Source organism: Lepus europaeus, chromosome 2 (genome assembly GCF_033115175.1).
Source record: "Lepus europaeus isolate LE1 chromosome 2, mLepTim1.pri, whole genome shotgun sequence".
Classification (NCBI taxonomy): Eukaryota; Metazoa; Chordata; class Mammalia; order Lagomorpha; family Leporidae; genus Lepus; species Lepus europaeus.
Genome location: NC_084828.1, coordinates 82333985 through 82355606, shown reverse-complemented (window position 1 = coordinate 82355606; position 21622 = coordinate 82333985). Strand labels below are relative to the sequence as shown.

Here is a 21622-nt window from a genome sequence, read left to right as displayed (position 1 = left end):
TGAAGTTGGTATTTGGTAGATAAACCAATTCAAAATTAACCATTTGTTACATGATTTGCTGCAGAAGGAGACATTTGTAAGTCAAATCTTAATAATTCTTGGTATAAATAAGGAAATAATTCAGTCTTTATGTTATGTGTACCTCAGGTTTTCAGCCCATGGATATAATTATTTTGCTTATTTTTTCTCAAGATGTTTGAAAGTAATTAAGATCAGATTATTTTGCTTATTTTTTCTCAAGATGTTTAAAAGTAATTTAGATCAGATTATTTATGGTATATGTGTTTTGTTGCAGAAGTAACATTCCAGCTAATTTTACCAGGAGTGGAAATAAATTAAGCCATCAGAAAGATACTCGTCAGGCAACTTTCCTTTTCAGAAGAGGCTTGAAGGTATTAAAAAAAACCCTTGGTGATGTTTTCATTTTACCCTAAGAAAATCCTGAACAGCAACCTTTAGTAATCCTCAATCATAAACATGACCCATGGTTGAGGTAGAGATTAGATTTGGGATATGGAGAAAATTAGATTAGTTCTTCTTGTTATATTTTTTTCTATTTTTTTCTCTCAATAGCAATATCTTACAGAAATTTAATTTGTTATTTAGTGATAAGCTGTATTTGCCACTTTATTTTTTTTGAGAGGCAGAGAAAGACAGAGTTCCAATTCTACACATGTCTGCAATAGCTAGGACTGGGCTGGGTCTGGATCTAGGAACCAGGATTCTAATCCAGATAGCCGGTGTGGGAGGCAGGAACCCAATTTCTGGATTCATCATCGCTGCCCTCCATGGGCTACATTTGTGGGACAGATTGAACCTAGGTCCTAATTTTGGATGCCGGCATCTTAAATGCTGGTTAAGCTCTCCTTGCTACTTGTTCTAATACAGGAACCCCAACAAAGAAGTGTTGTCAGACTAGCACAGGACCTTCTCCTTTATTTATGCACAGGCCACTGTGGGTTATAAAGTGAAGTGTAGGATGGCTCTTTAGATTCAAATCTTCTGCTTTCTATGGGATCTACTACTTTTTTTTTCCTTCAGGTTCAGGCCCAGTTGAACACAGAACAGCTGCTAGACGATGTAGTAGCAAAGAGAACCCGTCAGTAAGTTTCAATTTGTTTTTAAAGATGTCATTTCAGAACTTCCAGAATACTGGCTACGCAGATTACTGTGTCCCAGTCTAAAAGAAATTGAGATCCAAAATAAAATTTGTCATGAAGTAAATAAATTCTGTTTTGTTTTTTTTTTTCCCCAAAGACCTTTTGACTTTTTGCATTCAGTGTTGTAACAATTTTAGCATAAACTGTTATTTTTTGTTGCTAATATAAATTAATTGATTTAGCAAATGAATAGAAAGACCCAGTAGAGATTTTAGAAAATTTGTAGAATTTTAGAAACACTAGAGTTTTTCCTTTTCACATAATCTTTTTTCCCCCCTCACGTTAATAAAGTTTTTCAAAAATCTGTTTTTTGATCTGTTAACTGTGAGTTGTAACATTCTAATTCCATCAATATGGTCAGGTTGTGAGACTGAACTATTTAAAACTATGACTATTTTTTTGAAAATAAAACATGGTCCAGATATGATGCTAAAATTATAATGGGGTGTAATTTTGGGCAGTCTGAGTGTAAAAAAGAAAACGATTTGAACCTTATACTGACCCCATTCTTCAGCCTAAGGGTAATAAAACTGAAAACCATAAGGAAGATAATTGAGTCATAGCTTGTTTGCTTCTGCAGTGAATAACATTTACATTATTGTTATTGTATAAATGCTGTTTATTTGTTTTGAACTTCGAGACTGGATTTGTAGACAGCACAAAATGGTTAATTTGGGAATTGAATAATGTAATATAAAAGTCAACTTTTGTTTGATATAAGGATAAAGATAGATCTGACAAAAAGAGGGAGGTACAAAGTGGAAGGAGAAGAAAGAATAGAGATAATGTTATTTTCTCATATGAGGTGTTGGGGGGGCAAGAGAAATGGAGATTTAAGTATTTACAGTTATAATTGGAAGTAAAATAGTGATGTAGCCATCAAAATAGTTAGAGGATAGGAAAGAAAGCTAGAGTATAGTGTGCTGAATTAAACCGTTGTTTATCATAGCAAGATTTTACCATATCAGTGGTTAGTGAACTGAAGTAACCAACAAATAGTAAAAATAGGAAAGGTTAAAAGTACTGCCTCTGGGGAAGAGGGGACTAGGAAGGAGAAGAGTGGCATGAGAGAACTGCTTTTTATTAGAAGCCCTTCTGTATTATCTGATTGTTTTTTCAAAAATGAGCATATATTTATTTCAGTGAAAAATAAGTAAATTCAGGTGCCCAAGTTCATATTTCCAAGATGCTGATTCTGATTCATTTATATCATGGTAGGGTCTAGGTATTCCCATATTTTGAAAGCTAAGTATAAGTAATGGCTACTTTTTATATATATATATTTTGTGTGTAACATGCTATAGGGTTTAGAAACTTCTATTTCAGTGAAATTTTTTGTGTTCTTTTAAATTAGATGGCGGACTTCTACCACTAATGGGGGAATTTTGACTGTATCTATTGACAATCCTGGAGCAGTGCAATGCCCGGTGTAAGTTGTTTCTTTCTGTGAAGATTTTAAACTTTCAGTGTGTGAGATAATAGAATATTATTATTGGAATTTTGTTGGCAGTATGAAATCCAAGTTAGGATAAACTCAGATACAAGTAATGCTTGTAATATAAAATGGACATAATATAGTGTAAAGTTAAAAGTAAAAGCTTCCTTGATTACTGGTTCTACACTCCCAAATAAGTGTTTTTAGCAATATTTTTATATTTTAAAAAACTCTGTGTATGTATAACAAATGTATACATTTTAAAGTATATATGATAATAAATGAGATTACATATACTTATTACACCTTTCTTACTCTTCCCCTGGTATATTTTGGACATCTTGACTTTCAGACAAATCTTCTCTTTTGAAGGCTTTATGTTATATTCTTTTAACTACATGAGTTTAATTTAGTTAATTTTTTTTTTTTTTTTTTTTTTTTTTATTTCTGACAGGCAGAGTGGACAGTGAGAGAGAGAGACAGAGAGAAAGGTCTTCCTTTGCCATTGGTTCACCCTCCAATGGCCCCTGTGGCTTGCGCACCATGCTGATCCGAAGCCTGGAGCCAGGTGCTTCTCCTGGTCTCCCGTGGGGTGCAGGGCCCAAGCACTTGGGCCATCCTCCACTGCACTCCCGGGCCATAGCAGAGAGCTGGCCTGGAAGAGGGGCAACCGGGACAGAATCCGGCGCCCCGACCGGGACTAGAACCTGGGGTGCCAGCGCCGCTAGGCGGAAGATTAGCCTGTTGAGCCACGGCGCCGGCCTTTAGTTAAGAATTTTATTATATTTACTGCATTCTAAACTTTTTAGCTATATGTAGTATCTGATCTATCAAGCCATCTTAATGACTGAAATGAAAATAATATAAGGCAGGTATTTATTATTACATAATATGTATATTATATATATAAGGCAGTTGCTTTATTTCAGTACAAGAGACTTGGAAATCACCAGTCATTCCAAATTGTTGAGAAATTTGCAATTCTACTTAAGGAGACACACTGTGAACAGTTTCACATTTTTGTCTCCAGTGTAGTCAGTTAAGAGCCAAGTACCTTTTTTGAGAACACAGTAAAATAGCTCTAATTTATTTGAGTATGTGTACAAGTCAAGACACCTTAAATACCAATGATTTATTTTTCTTATTTTAATTATAAAGCTGGTCTGATTTTTTTTTCCAATAGAACCCAGAAACCACGATTAACTCGTACTGCTGTACCCTCATTCTTGACAAAACGAGAACAATCTGATGTAAAGAAAGTTCCTAAAGGTGTCCCCCTACAATTTGACATAAACAGTGTTGGAAAACAGGTAAAAAAATGGTTTTTTTTTTCTTTCTTTGCTGAGAATATTTTAATTAAGAAAACAGTTGTTATGTGATGAGTTAGTGTTTTTTCTAAAGTTTATTCTTAATTCCATTTTTTCCAGACTTTTATTTTTAGTTTACTTATCAGAAAGACACACAGACAGTGTGCCCATCCACACTAGTTTGCTCCCCAAGTGCCTGTAAGTGCTTGGCCAGGTCAAAGCCAGGAGCCAGGAATTCAGTCCAGGTCTTCTACATGGATTGTAAGGACCCAGCTATTTGAGCTGTCATCACCTGCTGTGTACCAGGATGCACATTAGCAGGAAGCTGGAATCAGTGGCAGAGTCAGGACACAAATTCAAACACTGCAGCATGAGAAGGGAGGTGTCCCAACAGCTAGGCAGAACACTTGCCCCTGAACAGGGTGTTCTAGCCACCCCCTTCCAAACTCAGACAACGACTAATCTTACTGTCTTGACATTGCATATATAAATTGGGTATTATAATATTTGATTTTTATGACTGGCTTCTTAACATATTTTCAAGGTTCATCGTATTATATCAGTGTTTCATTTTTATTGTTAAGTAGTATTTATCATATGTATATACTACATCTTTTTAAATCATTCACAGATTAATGAACATTTGGGTTGTTTCTGTTCTTTTACTTGTGTACATGTGAGCGTATGTTTTCATTTCTCTTTGGTAAATACCTAGGGCAAGATTTGCTAGGTCATGTGGCAATTCTGTTTAACCTTTTTAAGAACTGCCAGACAGTTTAACATTCATGGAACACACATGAAAGTTCTGAATTTCTGCACATCCTTGCCACCATTTGTTATAATCTCGTTTATAGCCATTCAAGTAGATGCAAAGCTCACTATAGTTTTGACAATAACCATGTATCCTATGATCTTCCTAAATTTAAATTTGTGGTAAATTTTTAGATGCCCTAGGATTTTCTATGTAAACAACCGGGTCGTTCTCTATTCCTTTCCAACCTTCAAATCCTTTCTCTTTTTTTGAGTTTATACATTGGCTGGGGTCTATAGCACAGTGTTAAGCAGAAGTGATGAGAGCATGTGTACTTGTCTTGTTCTGAAGCCTGAGGAGAAAGCATTAAATGTTTGACCATTAAGTATGATATTAACTATAGATTTTTCGAAGATTCCTTTTATCAGATCAAGGGAGCTCCCTTCGTTTTGTTTTTTGTTTTTTGTTTTTGTTTTTATATTTTAAAGATTTATTTATTTTATTTGAAGGTCAGAGTTACACAGAGAGAGGATAGGCAGAGAGTGAAAGAGGTCTTCCGTCTGCTGGTTTGCTCCCCAATTGGCTGCAACGGCCAGAGCTGCACCGATCCAAAGCCAGGAGCCAGGAACTTCTTTTGGGTCTCCATGCGGGTGCAGGGGCCCAAGGACTTGGGCCATCTTCTACTGCTTTCCCAGGCTATAGCAGAGCTGGATTGGAAGTGGAGCAGCTGGGACTCGAACCAGCACCCATATGGGATGTCGGCACTGCAGGCAGCGGCTTTACCTGCTACGCCACAGCGCCAGCCCCAAGAGAGCTTCCTTCTATTCTTAGTTTGCTGAGAATTTTTATTATGAGTGGGTATTGGATTTTGTCAGATACTTAATCCATTGAAATCAGAATCTGTGACTGGGGGCATACATTGTTGCACAGCGGATTAAACTGCCAGGTGGGACCCCTGCATGCCTTATCAGTGCTGATTAGAGTCATTGTAACTCTGCAGTTCCATTGAATTTCTATGGTGAATTCAGAAAAATTCAAGAAAAATTGTTTCAGAATATTCGCAAGTCCACATAGCTTTTATCAGAGGCATCACTAGAGTTGGTGGCAGCGTTTGCAGAACCTGAAAAAATAAATTCAAATAGATGCATCTTTGGATGTATTACAGACAGCATGTGTGTGTGTGTGTGTGTTTTAAGATTTATTTATATGAGACGTAGAGTTAGAAAGAGAGGGAGAGACATAGAACAGTCTTCCATCTGCTGGTTCACTCCCTAAATGGCTTCAGATCCAGGATCCAGGAGTTTCTTCAGGGTCTTCCGCGTGGGTGCAGGGACCCACAGAGTTGGGCTGTCTTCTGCTGCTTTCCCAGGCCATAGCAGAGAGCTGGATTGGAAGAGGAGCAGCTGGGACATGAACTGGTGCCCATATGGGATGCTGGCACTGCAAATGGCAGTTTTACCAACTACGCCACAGCGTCAGCCCCAGTGTATGTTTTTTATAGTATATAATTAGTATAGTGGTTAGGAGATAGGAATTCTGGGTCAGACTTCCTAATTTAAATTTTAGAGCTGCTATTAGGCACGTTAATTAAGTTCTCTAACTTCACCTTTTTCATATGGTTTTTGTTAGGATTAAATGAGGTCATAAAATAGTTGGGAAATACTATCCATTGTTAGAATTAATCATAAGATCACATAATTGCTCCAAAATAAATATGGCTTTCAGTCCAGTTATTAATTTTTTTTTCTCTCTCTCTATAGACAGGGATGACCTTGAATGAGCGGTTTGGAATCCTGAAGGAACAAAGAGCCACCCTCACGTTCAACAAAGGAGGAAGCCGCTTTGTAACTGTGGGATAGATCCTGTGTCAAAGGAACTGTGGAGTGATGACTGTGTTTGAAAAGTTGAATTGCTTGAAGAGTTCATTACAGAAGTTTGAGAAACTTTACTTCAGAAAATTCAGAAGACTAAATAACTTTTATTTTTATTTTTTAGGGTTTTTTTTTTTTAAACATGTATAAAATAATGCCCAGAAAGAATAACAGGGAATATATCCATCTGTTCTTAAAGATTTCATGGTTGGCCCAGAAAGAACAAGTCTTTGTTCACTTCTTTGGTTCCTCATGCAGCAGAAGGAAGACAGAAAGATCAAAATTGACTATTTTTATGAAAGCGGTATTTAGGATCTCATCACCATTGCCCATTTTTTTAGGCTTTCCCATGGTAAATCTTAGTCTTCAGAAATATAAGTAGGTCCCTTTGTTGCTATCATTTACTCTTTAATAGTGTTGATGTAGTAAGTACAGTTGTCTCTTCTTCCTTAGGAGGAAAATATTTGAATTCGATTTTTGAATTTTAAGATTTATAGGAGTATCTGGAACTTCGTTCATTGTTCGGGTAGTACTAGGTTATCCCCAGAATTTAAAGTCTTCAGTGCTGAACTTTTAATGAGAAATGGGACTCTTGGCATTAGTCTCAGTTTAAAATATTGGTGTTTAAAGACTACAGATGCATAATTAGAAAGTTAGCTTCACAGGGCCTTGGAAGAGAGAGTCTGATGTAATATTTTCATAGTTCATATGTAGTAGATGAAGAAAGAATGAGAAGTAGCAGCAAGTTGAAAGATAACTATGGTGAAAAATCTCAAAATCCAGGTAATAGATATACTATACTGTTGGCTTAGTGTAGTCTTGAGTCTAGTGTCCACAAATAACTCTTTAAATATTATTTAGGAGAGTTAGAATTATTCAGATGGACTGAGTCCCCTATATATTTGATTATAAAGTTAGCCACAAAGTCCTAGACTTTTATTTGAGAAATTAAAATTTGAAAGCTTTTAAGCTTGCTAAATTAATTAATTTACAATTCAAAAAATGTGTCACAAAGAAAAAATGCAACACTATAGTTACATTGTAACCACTGATTTCATTCTGACTTCTTATATAAAGTTCAAGCATTTGTGGGGAGGAAAGTTTTATTCCAGCTTCTGGAGGGGTGGAAGGAGTTAGTCTGTTGTGCCAAGATAGTGCTAAGAGTCTCTGGATAGTTATATACTCTGAATTAAAATGCCAAAAGGCAGCAAAATATTCCGGCAAAAAGTTACAACTTTGGTCATTTGAAACTTGACCTTTTGGTTTGGTGTAATGTTAAACCTCTAAGGAGGTGTTAGTTTCTCTGGAGTATATAATTAGTGTTGACTTTTCCTATAAAGCAAAACAGTTATGGCTTAGACTTCATTGTTGTCTCATACTTCTTGTGTTACTTATTGGTTTATGCTAGCCATGGAAAACTAACAGTTTCATGCTTATACCAAAGAATTAAATCTGATCCTTAATATCTGATGTTTTGACAGTACTTCTACTGATAAGGGATTATTGGAAGCCAGTCACAGAATTTGAAAATAAGCTCTAGTCTCTCTTTAGCTATTTGATGCTTTTCATAAAGGCCAAGGATTTGCGGCAAAGCATTTTTGCAAATATGGATGCTTGTATTTAATCCAGGGACAATACATTTTGGATTGGTTTAGAATTACTGGTTACCTAATTTAAAGCAAAGGAAAAACAACTGAGCATGAGTTTGCCATCTTTAGAACAGTTTGTGAAAATACAGTATAAAAAGATTTTTCATTTTCCTGTTATTTTAAATACTGTATCGAGCTATTATTGATGCCATTTTGGGGGAAATGTTAAAAATTGCTCCAGATATTGAGCATAAAGTACATCAGATAACAGTGTCTTTGGAATATTAAACTTTTGCTCTTCACTCATCTGTAATTTAATTTTCTTTATAAGTATAAAATTTTGCCTTTGGTACAATTAAAAATTGAGTGCTAACATGTTGTATATAAGCAAAACAATATGCTTTGTTGGAGGAAAATTTCCCTTGGAATGTGGTTGTAGTCATCCTTGTTGATTTAATTTTTTTAAAACAGGATGCAACTTAAAATTTCCTTTGCATCAAGGTGTATGCTAAACATTGATGCAGTGCATCACAAAATGAAAGTTTGTATTTAATGAGGAGGTGCTTTACACTGTACTTTTTGGTGTTTTTTGAAAAGTTACATTTAGATCTATTCTGAAGTTGTTCATTTTTAACAAATAAAATGTTACAGGTTTCACATGATTTATTCTTAGCTATAAAGATTAAATTGTGGTTTTTAGATTATTCTGTGCTACAAAGAACTTAATATTAAGTGATTATAACTTTTAAAGTCTGGAAAGTTACCCACCAGCTGAATTGGTAAATTAATCTACATGTTTATATTGTCATCCCTTTAACTGCTTTTTGATCATAAGCTCCAACGTGAGCCAGCCAGCAGGAATTTTAAAAATAAATTTATTATCTACAGTGTAGAATATTAGGCTAGATGATCCAACATTTTCACCTGTGTGTGGCAGAATCATTTTTGAACTCAGATCTAATTGACAATTGATAATAAACAGCTTTTTTCAATGGAACACTCACAGAAAGTACTGGAATAATGCATGACTTGTCAGCTACCTAAGAATTGGTAATAGCCATACTTTAGTGTTCAGAGCATGTTTGATAAATCTCTTCTAGTGATTCATATTTCATGACTTTGGAATTCAGGTTAGGTAGACTTATCAGAAAAGGCCATGTTCTGCCGGCGCTGCGGCTCAATAGGCTAATCCTCCGCCTGGCGCTGGCACACTGGGTTCTAGTCCTGGTCAGAGCGCCGGATTCTGTCCCGGTTGCTCCTCTTCCAGTCCAGCTCTCTGCTGTGGCCTGGGAGTACAGTGGAGGATGGCCCAAGTGCTTGGGCCCTGCACCCGCATGGAAGACCAGGAGAAGAAGCACCTGGCTCCTGGCTTCGGATCAGCGCGGTGCGCCGGCCGCAGCGGCCATTGGGAGGTGAACCAACAGAAAAGGAAGACTCTCTCTCGCTCGCTCTTTCTCTCTCTCTCTCTCTCTCACTGTCCACTCTGCCTGTCAAAAAAAAAAAAAAAAGGCCATGTTCATAATTAGATATAATGTATTTTTTTTAATTCTTGTTTTTTTTTTTTTTTTTTTTTTTTTTGACAGGCAGAGTGGATAGTGAAAGAGAGACAGAGAGAAAGGTCTTCCTTTTTGCCGTTAGTTCACCCTCCAATGGCCGCTGTGGCCGGCGCATCTCACTGATCCGAAGCCAGGAGCCAGGTGCTTCTCCTGGTCTCCCATGCGGGTGCAGGGCCCAAGCACCTGGGCCATCCTCCACTGCCTTCCCAGGCCATAGCAGAGAGCTGGCCTGGAAGAGGGGCAACTGGGATAGAATCCAGCGCCCCGACCGGGACTAGAACCTGGTGTGCCGGCGCCACAAGGCGGAGGATTAGCCTGTTAAGCCACGGCGCCGGCCTAGATATAATGTATTTTAAGACAAAACTTTTCCCTACAATTTTAATTATAAGCAAATCATAAAATACTTCTGTGTTTGAGGAAACATTGGGCTTTGTGCCCCAATGTTTAGTTTTTGTTAGAAAAGAATATCGCTGTATTGCTGTCAATGGATTTGTAATTCATCCAGTATATATAGTTTCAGTGTAATTTTTGTGCTGATTATTTTTACCACATGAGGTAAGAGGAAAAAACAACTCAGTTGGCATTATAGAGAATGCATAACGTGCATTCCAAATGCAGGCAATAGAAAAATGATTTTTTTTTTTTTTGACAGGCAGAGTGGATAGTGAGAGAGAGAGACAGAGAGAAAGGTCTTCCTTTTTGCCGTTGGTCACCCTCCAATGGCCTCTGTGGCTGGCGCATCGTGCTGATCAGGAGCCAGGCACTTCTCCCGGTCTCCCATGAGGGTGCAGGGCCCAAGGACTTGGGCCATCCCCCACTGTCTTCCCAGGCCACAGCAGAGAGCTGGACTGGAAGAGGTGCAACCGGGACTAGAACTGGCGCCCATATGGGATTAACCTACTGTGCCGCGGTGCCGGTCCCTTTAAAGCATAGTCTTATATATTTATAGAGGAGGGTGAAGAACTTCATTTCTTCATGATACAGTGAGATGTAAAGCTGCCAAGAGATACTGAAGAGAGTGAAGGTTTTGTCCCCAGTGTTGAACGAGTTAACTTCAATCTTTAAAATAAACAGGAAGAAGCAGGGAAGTTCACTACATCAATCCCTAACTGAAAAACCCCCACTGCATATTTTTTCAGCTTCAGCTCCCAGACCACAAAGCAGTAGTAGAGTGAGAGATCCTTATAGCTCTTTTGTTTACAGCCTTTTTACAACTGTCTTCTCATTTTTATTCATCACTAGACTCTGGTGAACTCCCCCACAAAATCTCCCTTTCCTAGATTTCTCATGTTAACCTACTTTATGGGAGAAGATTGTGGAAGTAGAGTGAGAATTCCTTGGTAATAGGGAATGTATGAATAGACTTAGTGTAATTGAAATCCCTAAAGAATGTGAAATACTTTTCTAGAATGAACAAAATTTTAGGAAGACCAGAATAAATGATACAGGCACTGGATAAATGTTTGCCAGGGATGACAAATATATCACCTGCAATTGCAGTGGCCTGTGCTCATAACAGATACTGAACATTTTTGTGAAACAATGCTGAAGAAACTAGAATGTAGTAGAGTTCATAAAACAAGTGTCTGGGCCACTGTTACTAATCAGCTTTGGCACTAAGATGGAACATTTTCACAGCCATTTGCATTTAGAAACTCAAGCAGTGCTAATCAAGGTTTCATTGGCATATTGGCCTTTATGGGTAGGATATCTCCAACCGTATTTTCTTTTGCTCTCTGGAACATGAACTTGTCACTTTAATGCCCTCCACATGTATCATAAATCATACCAGGATGTGTTCATGCTGAGCCTCCTAATCTGGGATATAATCTGGATCCATAATTCTTCAGGTTTCATAATTTCCACCACCCCACTTAGCCCTTTTGGTGAGTTATCCTCTAGTTGACTTATTGGGACTCCACAGTCAGATTATCTTCTAGAGAGCATTTTATCCGACAGCTGCTTCTGTTCCCTCAGTAAATTCTAGTTAATTGTGGATGGGATTTACCTTGTATAGCAGGAATAGCTTAAATATAAAACAGACTGAAGAATATGCTAGAGATTACAGTGTAGGTCTAATTGGTTTAAAATGAAGTATTTTCCAGTCGATGGCTTTAATTTTGACCATTTCTTCGGTTCTATCTGTAATTTCCACATTTAAATAACTGTTAGATCATTTTCTCTTTCTCAATTTTTTTTTCCAGACCACAATTTTAGACTTTAATACCATTCCTCCTGCTTTATTCAACAATTCTGTTTAGCCTAAACAACAAGTACTTTAAATGTTTGTCTTAAGTAGAGCTATTTATAAAAACGGAGGGGATGTGGCAAATATATAACCCTTTCCATAAGAATTACGAAGTTTGGAGAAAATCAACACGTATATTTTCCCCCTCAAGCAGTAATATGAATCCATCCACAAACAACGATTTAGATCTTCTGGTAACACAATTACACGTTGGAAACGTTTTAGAGCGTATTCCAAAAGACGTATTTGTAGAAGCACTTCAGAAATGTTGCTGGAAGCTGAGAGCACCGGGCTGTTCCGTGTTTCCGAGTTCCGTTTTGATTTCCCTTGAAAACCTCGGTGTGGGCGGGAGAAGCGCCTGGCCGAGCAGAGGGGCACCGCGGCTCTGCCCGTCAAGGGAACCGTCCGGGGTCTGGGAGCCCCTTTCCCCGCCCACCCAGCAGCCTGTCCGCGCATGCGCAGAGTCGGCGGGCTGGCGAGTTGTCGGCTGGGAAATGGCGGCCGCGGGCTTGGTCGCAGTGGCCGCCGCTGCTGAGTACTCTGGCCCAGCAGCGTCGGGAGGTAACCTCCCCGCTGTTAACTGCGGTCCAAGCTCCGGGGCAGCCCCTGGACCTGGCCCGGGTTCATGGAGCCGTTCCCTGGATCGAGCGCTGGAGGAGGCGGCGGTGACCGGGGTGCTGAGCCTGAGCGGCCGGAAACTGAGGGAGTTTCCCCGGGGAGCGGCCAACCACGACCTGACGGACACCACCCGGGCGGGTGAGCGGGGCGGAGGGCATCCCTGCCGACGGGAGACCCTAGCGCCGGGGGAGGGGATGCGGGGGTGGCCACAGCAGCAGGCTCCCGTTCGGCGCCCAGGTAACGTGGAGAAGCCGACTGCCTCAGCCCTCGGAGCCCTCCGGGCCTGGGGGCCAGACCCCGAGCCTGGGGCGTGGCGGCGTTGAGTAGCATCTCTCAGGGGACGAGGACCGGAGGGGCCCGATGGGCGATTTTTACTTTGTCACAGAAAATGAATTTCCTCTCCAGGTGAAGTAGACCCTTGCCCGTCCCCGATTTCTGCAGGCCCTTTCGAATGTGGGATGCCAGTCTGACCTTTGCTGAGGCTTGGGAATGTAGCGCGCTGTTAGTCCAGAGGAGTAACAGGGACGTCCCTGCTCGCTACATTGTCCCTGGAGGCTGGATCTCAGCGCTGGGGTTTTTCCCAGAGTGAGTGAGATTAATGTGAGCTTAAACGCCTTCATCTAGTTGACTTACCAAAATACAGTTGTGAAAATAACCAGAGCCCATCTTCAGGCTCCCATGACTTTCCTCTTCCACTCCTGTCCTTTAAAAAAGTTGGAAGAAAGAAAATTATTTAGAAAAGAAAAATAGTCTGTACTTGGTTTTAAAGCATTATTCAACATATCTCTCTCGTATTTGAAGTACAGTTCTCTCAGGGAGTTGTTTAAAAGCTGAATCTATTCCTGTTTTACACCAATACAAGGAAAAAGAAGTTCCTTATACAGGTTTGCATAATGTGATGTAGTCAGTTATTTCATTTTTGTAGTGTTTTTGCAGTCAAGGAATGTGCAGTTGCTTTGTATCATGTATTCCATTTTATTTTAAAATCTTTGATTTGACATCTTTCCTATGTTTGTGTACTCATTAAGGATTGATAAGTATGGATACCATTCACTCATGTTGGAAAAATAAACAGAACTGTTAAACTACTTCAAGAAACTATTCTTTCCAAAGAAACTTTTACTGTAGTGTAAAATGGAAGAGACTAACTGCTTGTTCATTTAATCTCTTTCTGGAAAGAGTTATACAGAATACAATTTGTATTTTTAATGATATTAAAATTGACATTTTGAGCCTTTTGTCTATATTCTGATAGTATTTAAAATAGCCATTCATACTCAAAATTTGCTGATTCTGTTTAGGAGATGGCTATATGGCATGGTGATTTCATATTGCTGTGTCATTTCAGTATTACCACATTAAGCCTGAAGCTAAAGAACAAGTTGATAACAAGAATCTTTCAAGCTTATTATCTTACCTGCTTTTAAGTAGTTCTAGGAACACTATGTTACACCATTAAGAAATACTTTATTTACTAATAGAAAATGCAAGGACATTTATGAAGAATAACAAGTAATCCCAAGGAAGTTTTTCCTTGCTGTGCTTTGAATTTTTAAATAGGCTATTACCCACACTTTAATATTGTAGTTTCTATATAAGGCAAGTTTTTTGTTAGTTGACATTTCCTCTGGTTAGAAGTGTAAAAAAAAAGTGATGAGTATAAGATATTTTATACCCTATTAGCGTCATTTCTCATAGTAGAAATATCAAGAACTCTAATAGACTTTGGTAATAGGTACAGAAACACAGGCTGTAATTTTTTTTCATAAACTTACTTTTTAAAAAATTTATTTGAAAGGCAGAGTTACGGGGGGGGGGGTAGGAGAGACAGAGAAAGAGAGATGTTCCATCCTCTGGTTCACTACCCAAATGGCCACAACAATTGGGGAGCCTCATCCAGGTATTCTGAGTGGGTGCAGGGGCTCAAGGACTTGAGCCACCGTCTGCTGCTTTCCCAGGCACATCAACAGTGAGCAGGATCAGAAATGGAGCAGCCCGGACTCATTTGGGATTCTGGCATTGCAGGAGGCAACTTAACCTGTTAGGCCACAATACCAGCCCCTCTGAATTATTTTAAACAGATAATACTGATAACAAATTATTGAGTGCTCACTGTTTGCTATTTATTATGTCTTAAAATATATTTTCTTGTTAAATGTACACAACAACCCATGGATTAGATAAATTTATCCCCACTTGTAAGGAATCATTTAGAGAAAGTCGCATACCCAGTGTTACTGGTAGAATTTCAGCCCAGGTTCTGCCAACTGTTGTCTGCATTGTACTATGTAGTTTCCCCATGTATGAATGGTTATTACTCTTCCTGTTTGTATGGATAGTGAAACCTTTAAAGGTTAGAAGTCTCAAATATTTGCTCAAAGATCTATAGCTAAAAGGACAGGAGAGGATATTAGGATTTGAGCATGGTTTGAGGTAACTCCAAAACCCACAGTCTTCCTTTTGTAGCAGGTGTTTTGATGAATTCAAAGACAACATAACAGCTGCTAAAGTGTTTTGCTTAGACTATAGAAAATTTAAAGTCAAGTAAAATTATTTGAATATATATATATATATATGAAAGTTGTCTCATAGGCTTCTTTGTAATGTATAAAATATACATAGTAGAGGGGCCAGCGCCGTGGCTCACTTGGTTAATCCTCTGCCTGCAGCGCCAGCATCCCATATGGGCACCGGGTTCTAGTCCCACTGCTCCTCTTCCAGTCCAGCTCTCTGCTGTGGCCTGGGAGGGCAGTGGGGGATGGCCCTTTCTCTCTGTCTCTCTCTCTCACTGTCTATAACTCTACCTCTCAAATTAAAAATAAAAAAATATGTAGGACAGTAGAGCTACTGTCCTTCAAGAGTTTACATCCTAGGAAACAATATGTATTGCTCATACTTTTTTTTTTTTTAAGTTTATTCATTTATTTGAAAGGCAGAGTGTCAGAGAGAGAGAGAGGGAAAGAGTTCTCCCATCTGCTGGTTCACTTCTCAAATGGCTGCAGTAGACAGGACTTGGCCATGCTGAAGCCAAGAACCAGGAACTCCAGTTGGATCCCCCACACAGGTTCAGGGGTTCAAGAATTCGGGTCATCTGCTGCCTACCCAGGCATATTAGGAGAAAGCCGAATTGGTGCAGTCAGGATTCAAACTGGTGCTCCAGTATAGGATGCCAGTGTCACAAACAGTGGCTTCATCAGCTGCATCACATTGCTGGTCCCCATACGTTTATAATAGAACATGATTAGAGGTTTTTTGTTTTTTTTTTGCAGTTTTTTTTTAATATTTATTTTATTTATTTAAAAGAGCTACAGAGAGAGGTAGAGACAGAGAAAGAGGTCTTCCATCCGCTGGTTCATTCCCCAATTGGCCGCAACGACTGGGGCTACGCCCATCTGAAGACAGGAGCCAGGAACTTCTTCCAGGTCTTCCATGTGGGTGCAGGGGCCCAAGCACTTATGCCATCTTCTACTGCTTTCCCAGGCAATAACAGAGAGCTGGAAGAGGAGCAGCCAGGACTAGAACTGGCGCCCATATGGGATGCCAGCGTTTCAGGCCAGGGCTTTTTTTTTTTTTTTCTTGACAGGCAGAGTGGATAGTGAGAGAGAGAGAGAGACAGAGAGAAAGGTCTTCCTTTTTGCCGTTGGTTCATCCTCCAGTGGCCACTGTGGCCGGCGCATCTCGCTGATCCGAAGCCAGGAGCCAGGTGCTTCTCCTGGTCTCCCATGCGGGTGCAGGGCCCAAGGACTTGGGCCATCCTCCACTGCCTTCCCGGGCCATAGCAGAGAGCTGGCCTGGAAGAGGGCAACCGGGACAGAATCCGGCGACCCAACCGGGACTAGAACCCGGTGTGCCGGCGCCGCAAGGCAGAGGATTAGCCTGTTAAGCCACGACGCCAGCCCTGGGCCAGGGCTTTAACCTGCTGTGCCACAGCGCCAGCCCCATGATTAGAGTTTATAAGGAGTATTTTCTAGAGGCTTCTCTTGCTGGTTTTTTTTTTTTTTTTTTTTTTTTTTCAAAAAGATAGACCTTTAGGAAAAGGAAACTATTTGGGACTGGGTAACTTGATCCAGTGAACATGGAAACTCTTAGAAGAAATTGTGGAAGACTTCTCAGAGCAGAAGAGATAAAACTTTAAGTAGGCATAAAAAGGAAGGAAAACCATGCTAGATGGGCTACACGCATAAAGTTTCAGAGTATAGAGGACATAAGTCAGTTTTGCCAGTCATCTATTTTCTTTTGTCTGATAGCAGTATTCCAGTTTTCCTGGGGAACCACCCTTTTAGTTTACATAAATCCCACTTGACAAAGTGTGTATATATGGTTCAAGCCTAGCTAATGGCCAGTCAGTATAGTCTATTCTGTAGCCACACTTATTGTTCACAGTTGTTCATTTTTCAGTCAGCACACACGAATGCTAATTTTGAGATTTTTGTTTAACTGTTGAGAAAGAGGCACACTTTGAATCCTGGAGTTGCTGGAGTCCTGGAGCTTGCCGATAAATGGAAAGCAAAGCCAGAAGATAGAAAGAATGAGACTGAGTGCTGTTTGAAGCTTTGGATTCAGTAGCCATGCCTAAAGTTAGTGTTACTCCTGGACTGCCACATTTTGTGAGCTAATAAATTCTCTTTTCTGCTTGATTTGAGTAGATTTTTTTTATATGCAAGAAAAAAGTCTTAGACAAATACAGTGAGACATCTCTTGATGTGTGGTCAGACCAATTTGTTCAGAACATGATTGGATTAGAGAATGTTGAGCTTTCACATATGAGGGACCCAGACTGAGACTGATCAACATTTATTCAGCATTATTGACTGAGGGACTTTGACAGTTGTAGGTATACAGTGGGAACCAAAATACCCCTTGCCCTCAAAGAACTCAAGGAAGCTAGTGGGGAGATAGGTGTAAAGAGTGTTTGAATTGTTTAGTAATAGCAGACTTTTCTGTGTGAGGCAGTTATGCTAGATGATACAGGGGGGGAACAAAAATAAGAGATCACATGAATTTTTAAGACTCTAGTAATCTGGTTGGATGGCTGCAGAAATAATCAAAATCTATGAGTGAATGAAAACCTGAAAAACAGATTGTATTGGAAAATGACAATGAGCAAATGCTAGCTGAATTTTTTTTTTTTTTAAAGATTTTATTTCTTTGAGAGGTAGAGTTACAGACAGTAAGGAGAGGCAGAAAGATCTTCTATCTGCTGGTTTACTCCCCAGCTGGCCACAACGACTGGAGTTGGGCTGATCAGAAACCAGGGGCCAGGAACTTCTTCTGGGTCTCCCACGTGGGTACAAGGGCCCAAGCACTTGGACCATCTTCTGCTTTCCTAGGCCATAGCAGAGAGCTGGATTGGAAGTGGAGCAGCTGGGATTAGAACCGGTGCCAATATGGGATGTACCTACTGTACCACCACACCAGCCCCTGAATTTACTTTTTAAAGAGACCAGAAGGAGTAAAAAATGACTCTTGGGGGACCAGAAAAATTATACTGCTGTTGCTAATATTAATAGCTAACATTTATTTAGCTCTTAGCATATTTTAGGTATTGTACTAAGATGCAGGAAAATAAAAATAAATACATACATATATATATGTATGTATATACATATATATATATGTGAATGTAAACTATAAACATAAAGCAACCATATTAGTTATAAGGTCTGTTTTTGACCTTACTCATGAGAAAATTCTTAGGAGATTAAGTAATTTGATTAAGATCTCACAGCTAGTAAGTGACAGAACTAAGATTCCAGTTCAGATACATCTGGTTCTAAAACTTACATAGTTTGTTTTTTGAGAGGCAAAGAGAGAGCTCCCGCCTGCTGGTTCAGTCCTCACATGCCAGCGGCCTAAAGGGACCAGATTGGAGCTGGGAACTCACTCCAGGTCTCTCATATGAAAAACAGGAACTCAGTTGCTTGAGCTGTCACCACTGCCTCCCATCAGCAGGAAGCTGGGATCAGGAGCCAGAGCTGGGTATTGAGCCCAGATACTCTGATTTGGGACGAAGGCTTCTCAACCCCTAGCTAAATGCCTACCCCTGAAACTTGCGTTTTGATCTCTGAGTCATAGTGACAAAGAAATTTGGCTCATGTACTTTCTTTGGTTTGCCTGATATTTTAAAGTATTGGTAACATATCTGGTTAATCATGAGCAACAAATAGAAATGTAAATCTTGAGTTGTTAAGGAGATAGCATAAATTCGAGAGATTCATAGTGAGAGTTTATAAGATTCTTAGAGGAAGTGTGTAAAGTAAAAAAGCTGTTACAACTGTGGAGTCCACCAGCATTTTTAAAGGGGAAAAGAGGAATCAGACCAATAAAAAGAAAGAAACAAGGGGGCAGTACTTGGCCTAGTGGTTAAGATACTGCTTAGGGTACCTGCGTCCCATAACAGAGGGCCTGGGTTTGAGTCCTGGCTCTGCTTCTGATTCTAGCTTCTTCACTAATGTGTACCTTGGGAAGCAGCAGGTGATAGCCCAAATACTTGGTTCCTGCAGCCTACGTGGAATACCTGTATTAAACTCCAGTTCCTGGTTTGGCCTTGCCCAGGACAGACACTTGAGAAGTGAACCAACGGATGAAAGAACTCTTCTGTGTTGCTCTCTGTGCCTTTCAAATAAATAAAAATTTGAAACAACTGCTACAGCAAGAAAAAAAGAAACAGGGTTTGCTAAATACGCTTGTTCTAAAACTTAGAATCCTAAAGCCTGAAGAAACCATGATAAACATCCAAGTTATTTCTTAAATGGGAAGCAGTCTCAGGTTAAATAATGTGCTTAAGGTTATGTAAGGAAGTGATGCTATTTTATGGAAGGCAAATAAAAGACATATTTGAAGCTGTAAGAAGTCTCTTGTGCATGTATAAGAAACAGAAAAAAAGAAACCAAGGACTAAGCATTGGGAAAAAGTCTACAGCTGAGGGTAGAGATAGGGATGAGGACAAGGGCACCTAAGATTTCACAGGAAAAGGAAACAGTGAAGTGTGGGGGGTGAACCAGTGTTACTGAAGCCATAGAATTGAAATTTTCAAGGGATGAGTACTTATTTCCTAGGTAAGAAGGATGAGAATTTCTAAATACCATTTAATTTTCAAGGATACAATCTGTAACCCACAAAATTATGGTTTTGTTAGTCTTGGAAATATGCACTAGAATGCCAGATCTTCAGTGGAAATTGTGTTTTTCTTGGATTCTTATTTAAGTATATTCTGTGTCAGTCACAGTATGTACTATGAATTTTTCTGTGCTGTCCAATATGGTAGCCACTAATCATAGGTGGTTATTAAAATCAAAATTATTTAAAATTAAAAATTTGGTTCCTTGGTTGTACTAACCACATTTCAAATGCTCCATAGCCATATGTGTCATTGAACAACTGTTTGTCGTATTGGACAGCACAGATAAAAATTTTTGTCATTGCAGAAATTATGACAGTGGTGTTAGAGCATAGTGTGATGAATAGTATTGAAATTTTCTTCTGTAGTATTTATTTTATAAACCATATTATTGTAGAAGTACTTTCCACTCTTCCTAAAGACAGTAAGCTACCTTGGTGACCAGAGCTGAGGACACTGTTGTATATTGATTGAGGGTGGCAGCAAATCGGGGCTCAATCATAATTATAAGATTCTTGCAAGCTTTGTGGGGCCAGGGAGGATAAATAATTCTTTCTTTTAGAATTAAAATGTTGTTAACAAAGACTGCCAGTTAAACATGTCTTTGATCATAAAAGCATTGACTATACATTTGGCACATTTACCATTCATTGAGTATTATGTGTTCAAAACAGGAAGCATCTCTAGGATGTTAGAAATGAGGAAAGAATAGAAAAGAAACAAAAAAAGTTATTTGATTATTTGGATTATCATTTGATTATCAGTAGACTTTAAAAATAATTTCTTTTGATATGAAAAGTTGTGTGAGTGTTCTTTGTAGCAGAAAATGTTAAAGACAGTAAATATCATTGGTAATTCCACTTAAAGATACCTGTAATAAACATTAGTTTGAAATCTTTCAAAGATTTTCTTCATGAATATGCACGTTCTCACTTTTTACATTGAAAAATGGGATCATGCAAAGGCAGTTTTTATCAATTTATGTTTCACTACCTGAGATATAATATAAAAAAAAGATGTGTAGCATAATTTTTAATGAGTGCACAGTAATTCACTGAAGGAAATATTTTTACTTCATTTATTGTACTAGTGTATACTTGGATTCTTTCCAGCTCTGTTACAAATGCTATTGTTAAAAGCAGTGTACCATGTATTTCTTTGCAGACTTGCTCAGTTATTTCCTTAGGAAATTCCTAGAAATGTAATTGATTGGTTAAAAGGCATGCACAGTCTTAGAGCTTTTCATACAGGCTGTGGACTTGCTCTTCTAGAAGGGTGGCTTAGGTTTTTTGTTTTTGTTTTTTAGACTTACTTATTTAGTTGAAAGGCAGAGTGACAGAGAGGGAGAGGGGAGAGAGAGAGAGAGAGAGATCAGTCTTCCATTCACCTGGTTCACGCCCCAAGTGGCCACAATGGCCAGGTCTGGAGGCTGAACCCAGGAGCCAGGAATTCCATCATGGTCTCAAGCATGGGTGTCAGTGGCCCGAATACTTTGGGCCATCTTCTACTGCTTTCCAGTCTCCAGAAGGACAGTGGATCAGAAGTGAAGAAGCTGGGACTCAAACCAGCACTCCCATATTAGATGCTGGCATTGCAAGTGGTGACTTAATCCACTAAGCCACACGCCAGCCCTTAGCTTAGATTTTTAGTCGTAGTGCGTGAATTGTCTTTGCTTTGCACCCCTGGATCTTCACTTGCATTTGGTTATTTGTCAATCTGATAGGTGAGAGATTATTATATCTCCTTGTTCTGTATTTGGTAAATCTTGGGCAATATAATTTTCTCTACAATAAAACAGCATATAAATTCAGGGGGAAAGATTTATATTTTTTCTTATTTCTACGTTTGTCATAGAACCAGATGATAATAAAGAATCATAAGTTCTTGGTGCATGTATATAAATTTCTGTATATTTGAAAAAAATTATAATTATAGTACCTATTTATAGGAAATTTGGAAGAAAAACA

The 21622-nt window shown here is 39.1% G+C and overlaps 2 protein-coding genes across 9 annotated transcripts in view; both read left to right on the top strand.

The window, feature by feature from the left end:
• The window catches only part of FYTTD1 (forty-two-three domain containing 1), a 32449-nt gene extending 24462 nt beyond the window's left edge, over positions 1-7987 (top strand). The window contains exons 5-9 of the mRNA XM_062209378.1: positions 296-392; positions 1042-1103; positions 2515-2589; positions 3779-3905; positions 6414-7987. Of these exons, the coding sequence (XP_062065362.1) occupies positions 296-392; positions 1042-1103; positions 2515-2589; positions 3779-3905; positions 6414-6512 (460 nt within the window). The 3' untranslated portion in view covers positions 6513-7987. The remainder of the gene's footprint in view (positions 1-295; positions 393-1041; positions 1104-2514; positions 2590-3778; positions 3906-6413) is intronic.
• A 4399-nt stretch (positions 7988-12386) lies between these two features.
• Positions 12387-21622, top strand: part of LRCH3 (leucine rich repeats and calponin homology domain containing 3) — a 133217-nt gene continuing 123981 nt past the window's right edge. For all 8 annotated transcript variants that reach the window (XM_062209313.1, XM_062209335.1, XM_062209294.1 and 5 more), the window contains exon 1: positions 12387-12673. In XM_062209313.1, coding sequence (XP_062065297.1) covers positions 12412-12673 — 262 coding nt within the window. In that variant the 5' untranslated portion in view covers positions 12387-12411. The remainder of the gene's footprint in view (positions 12674-21622) is intronic.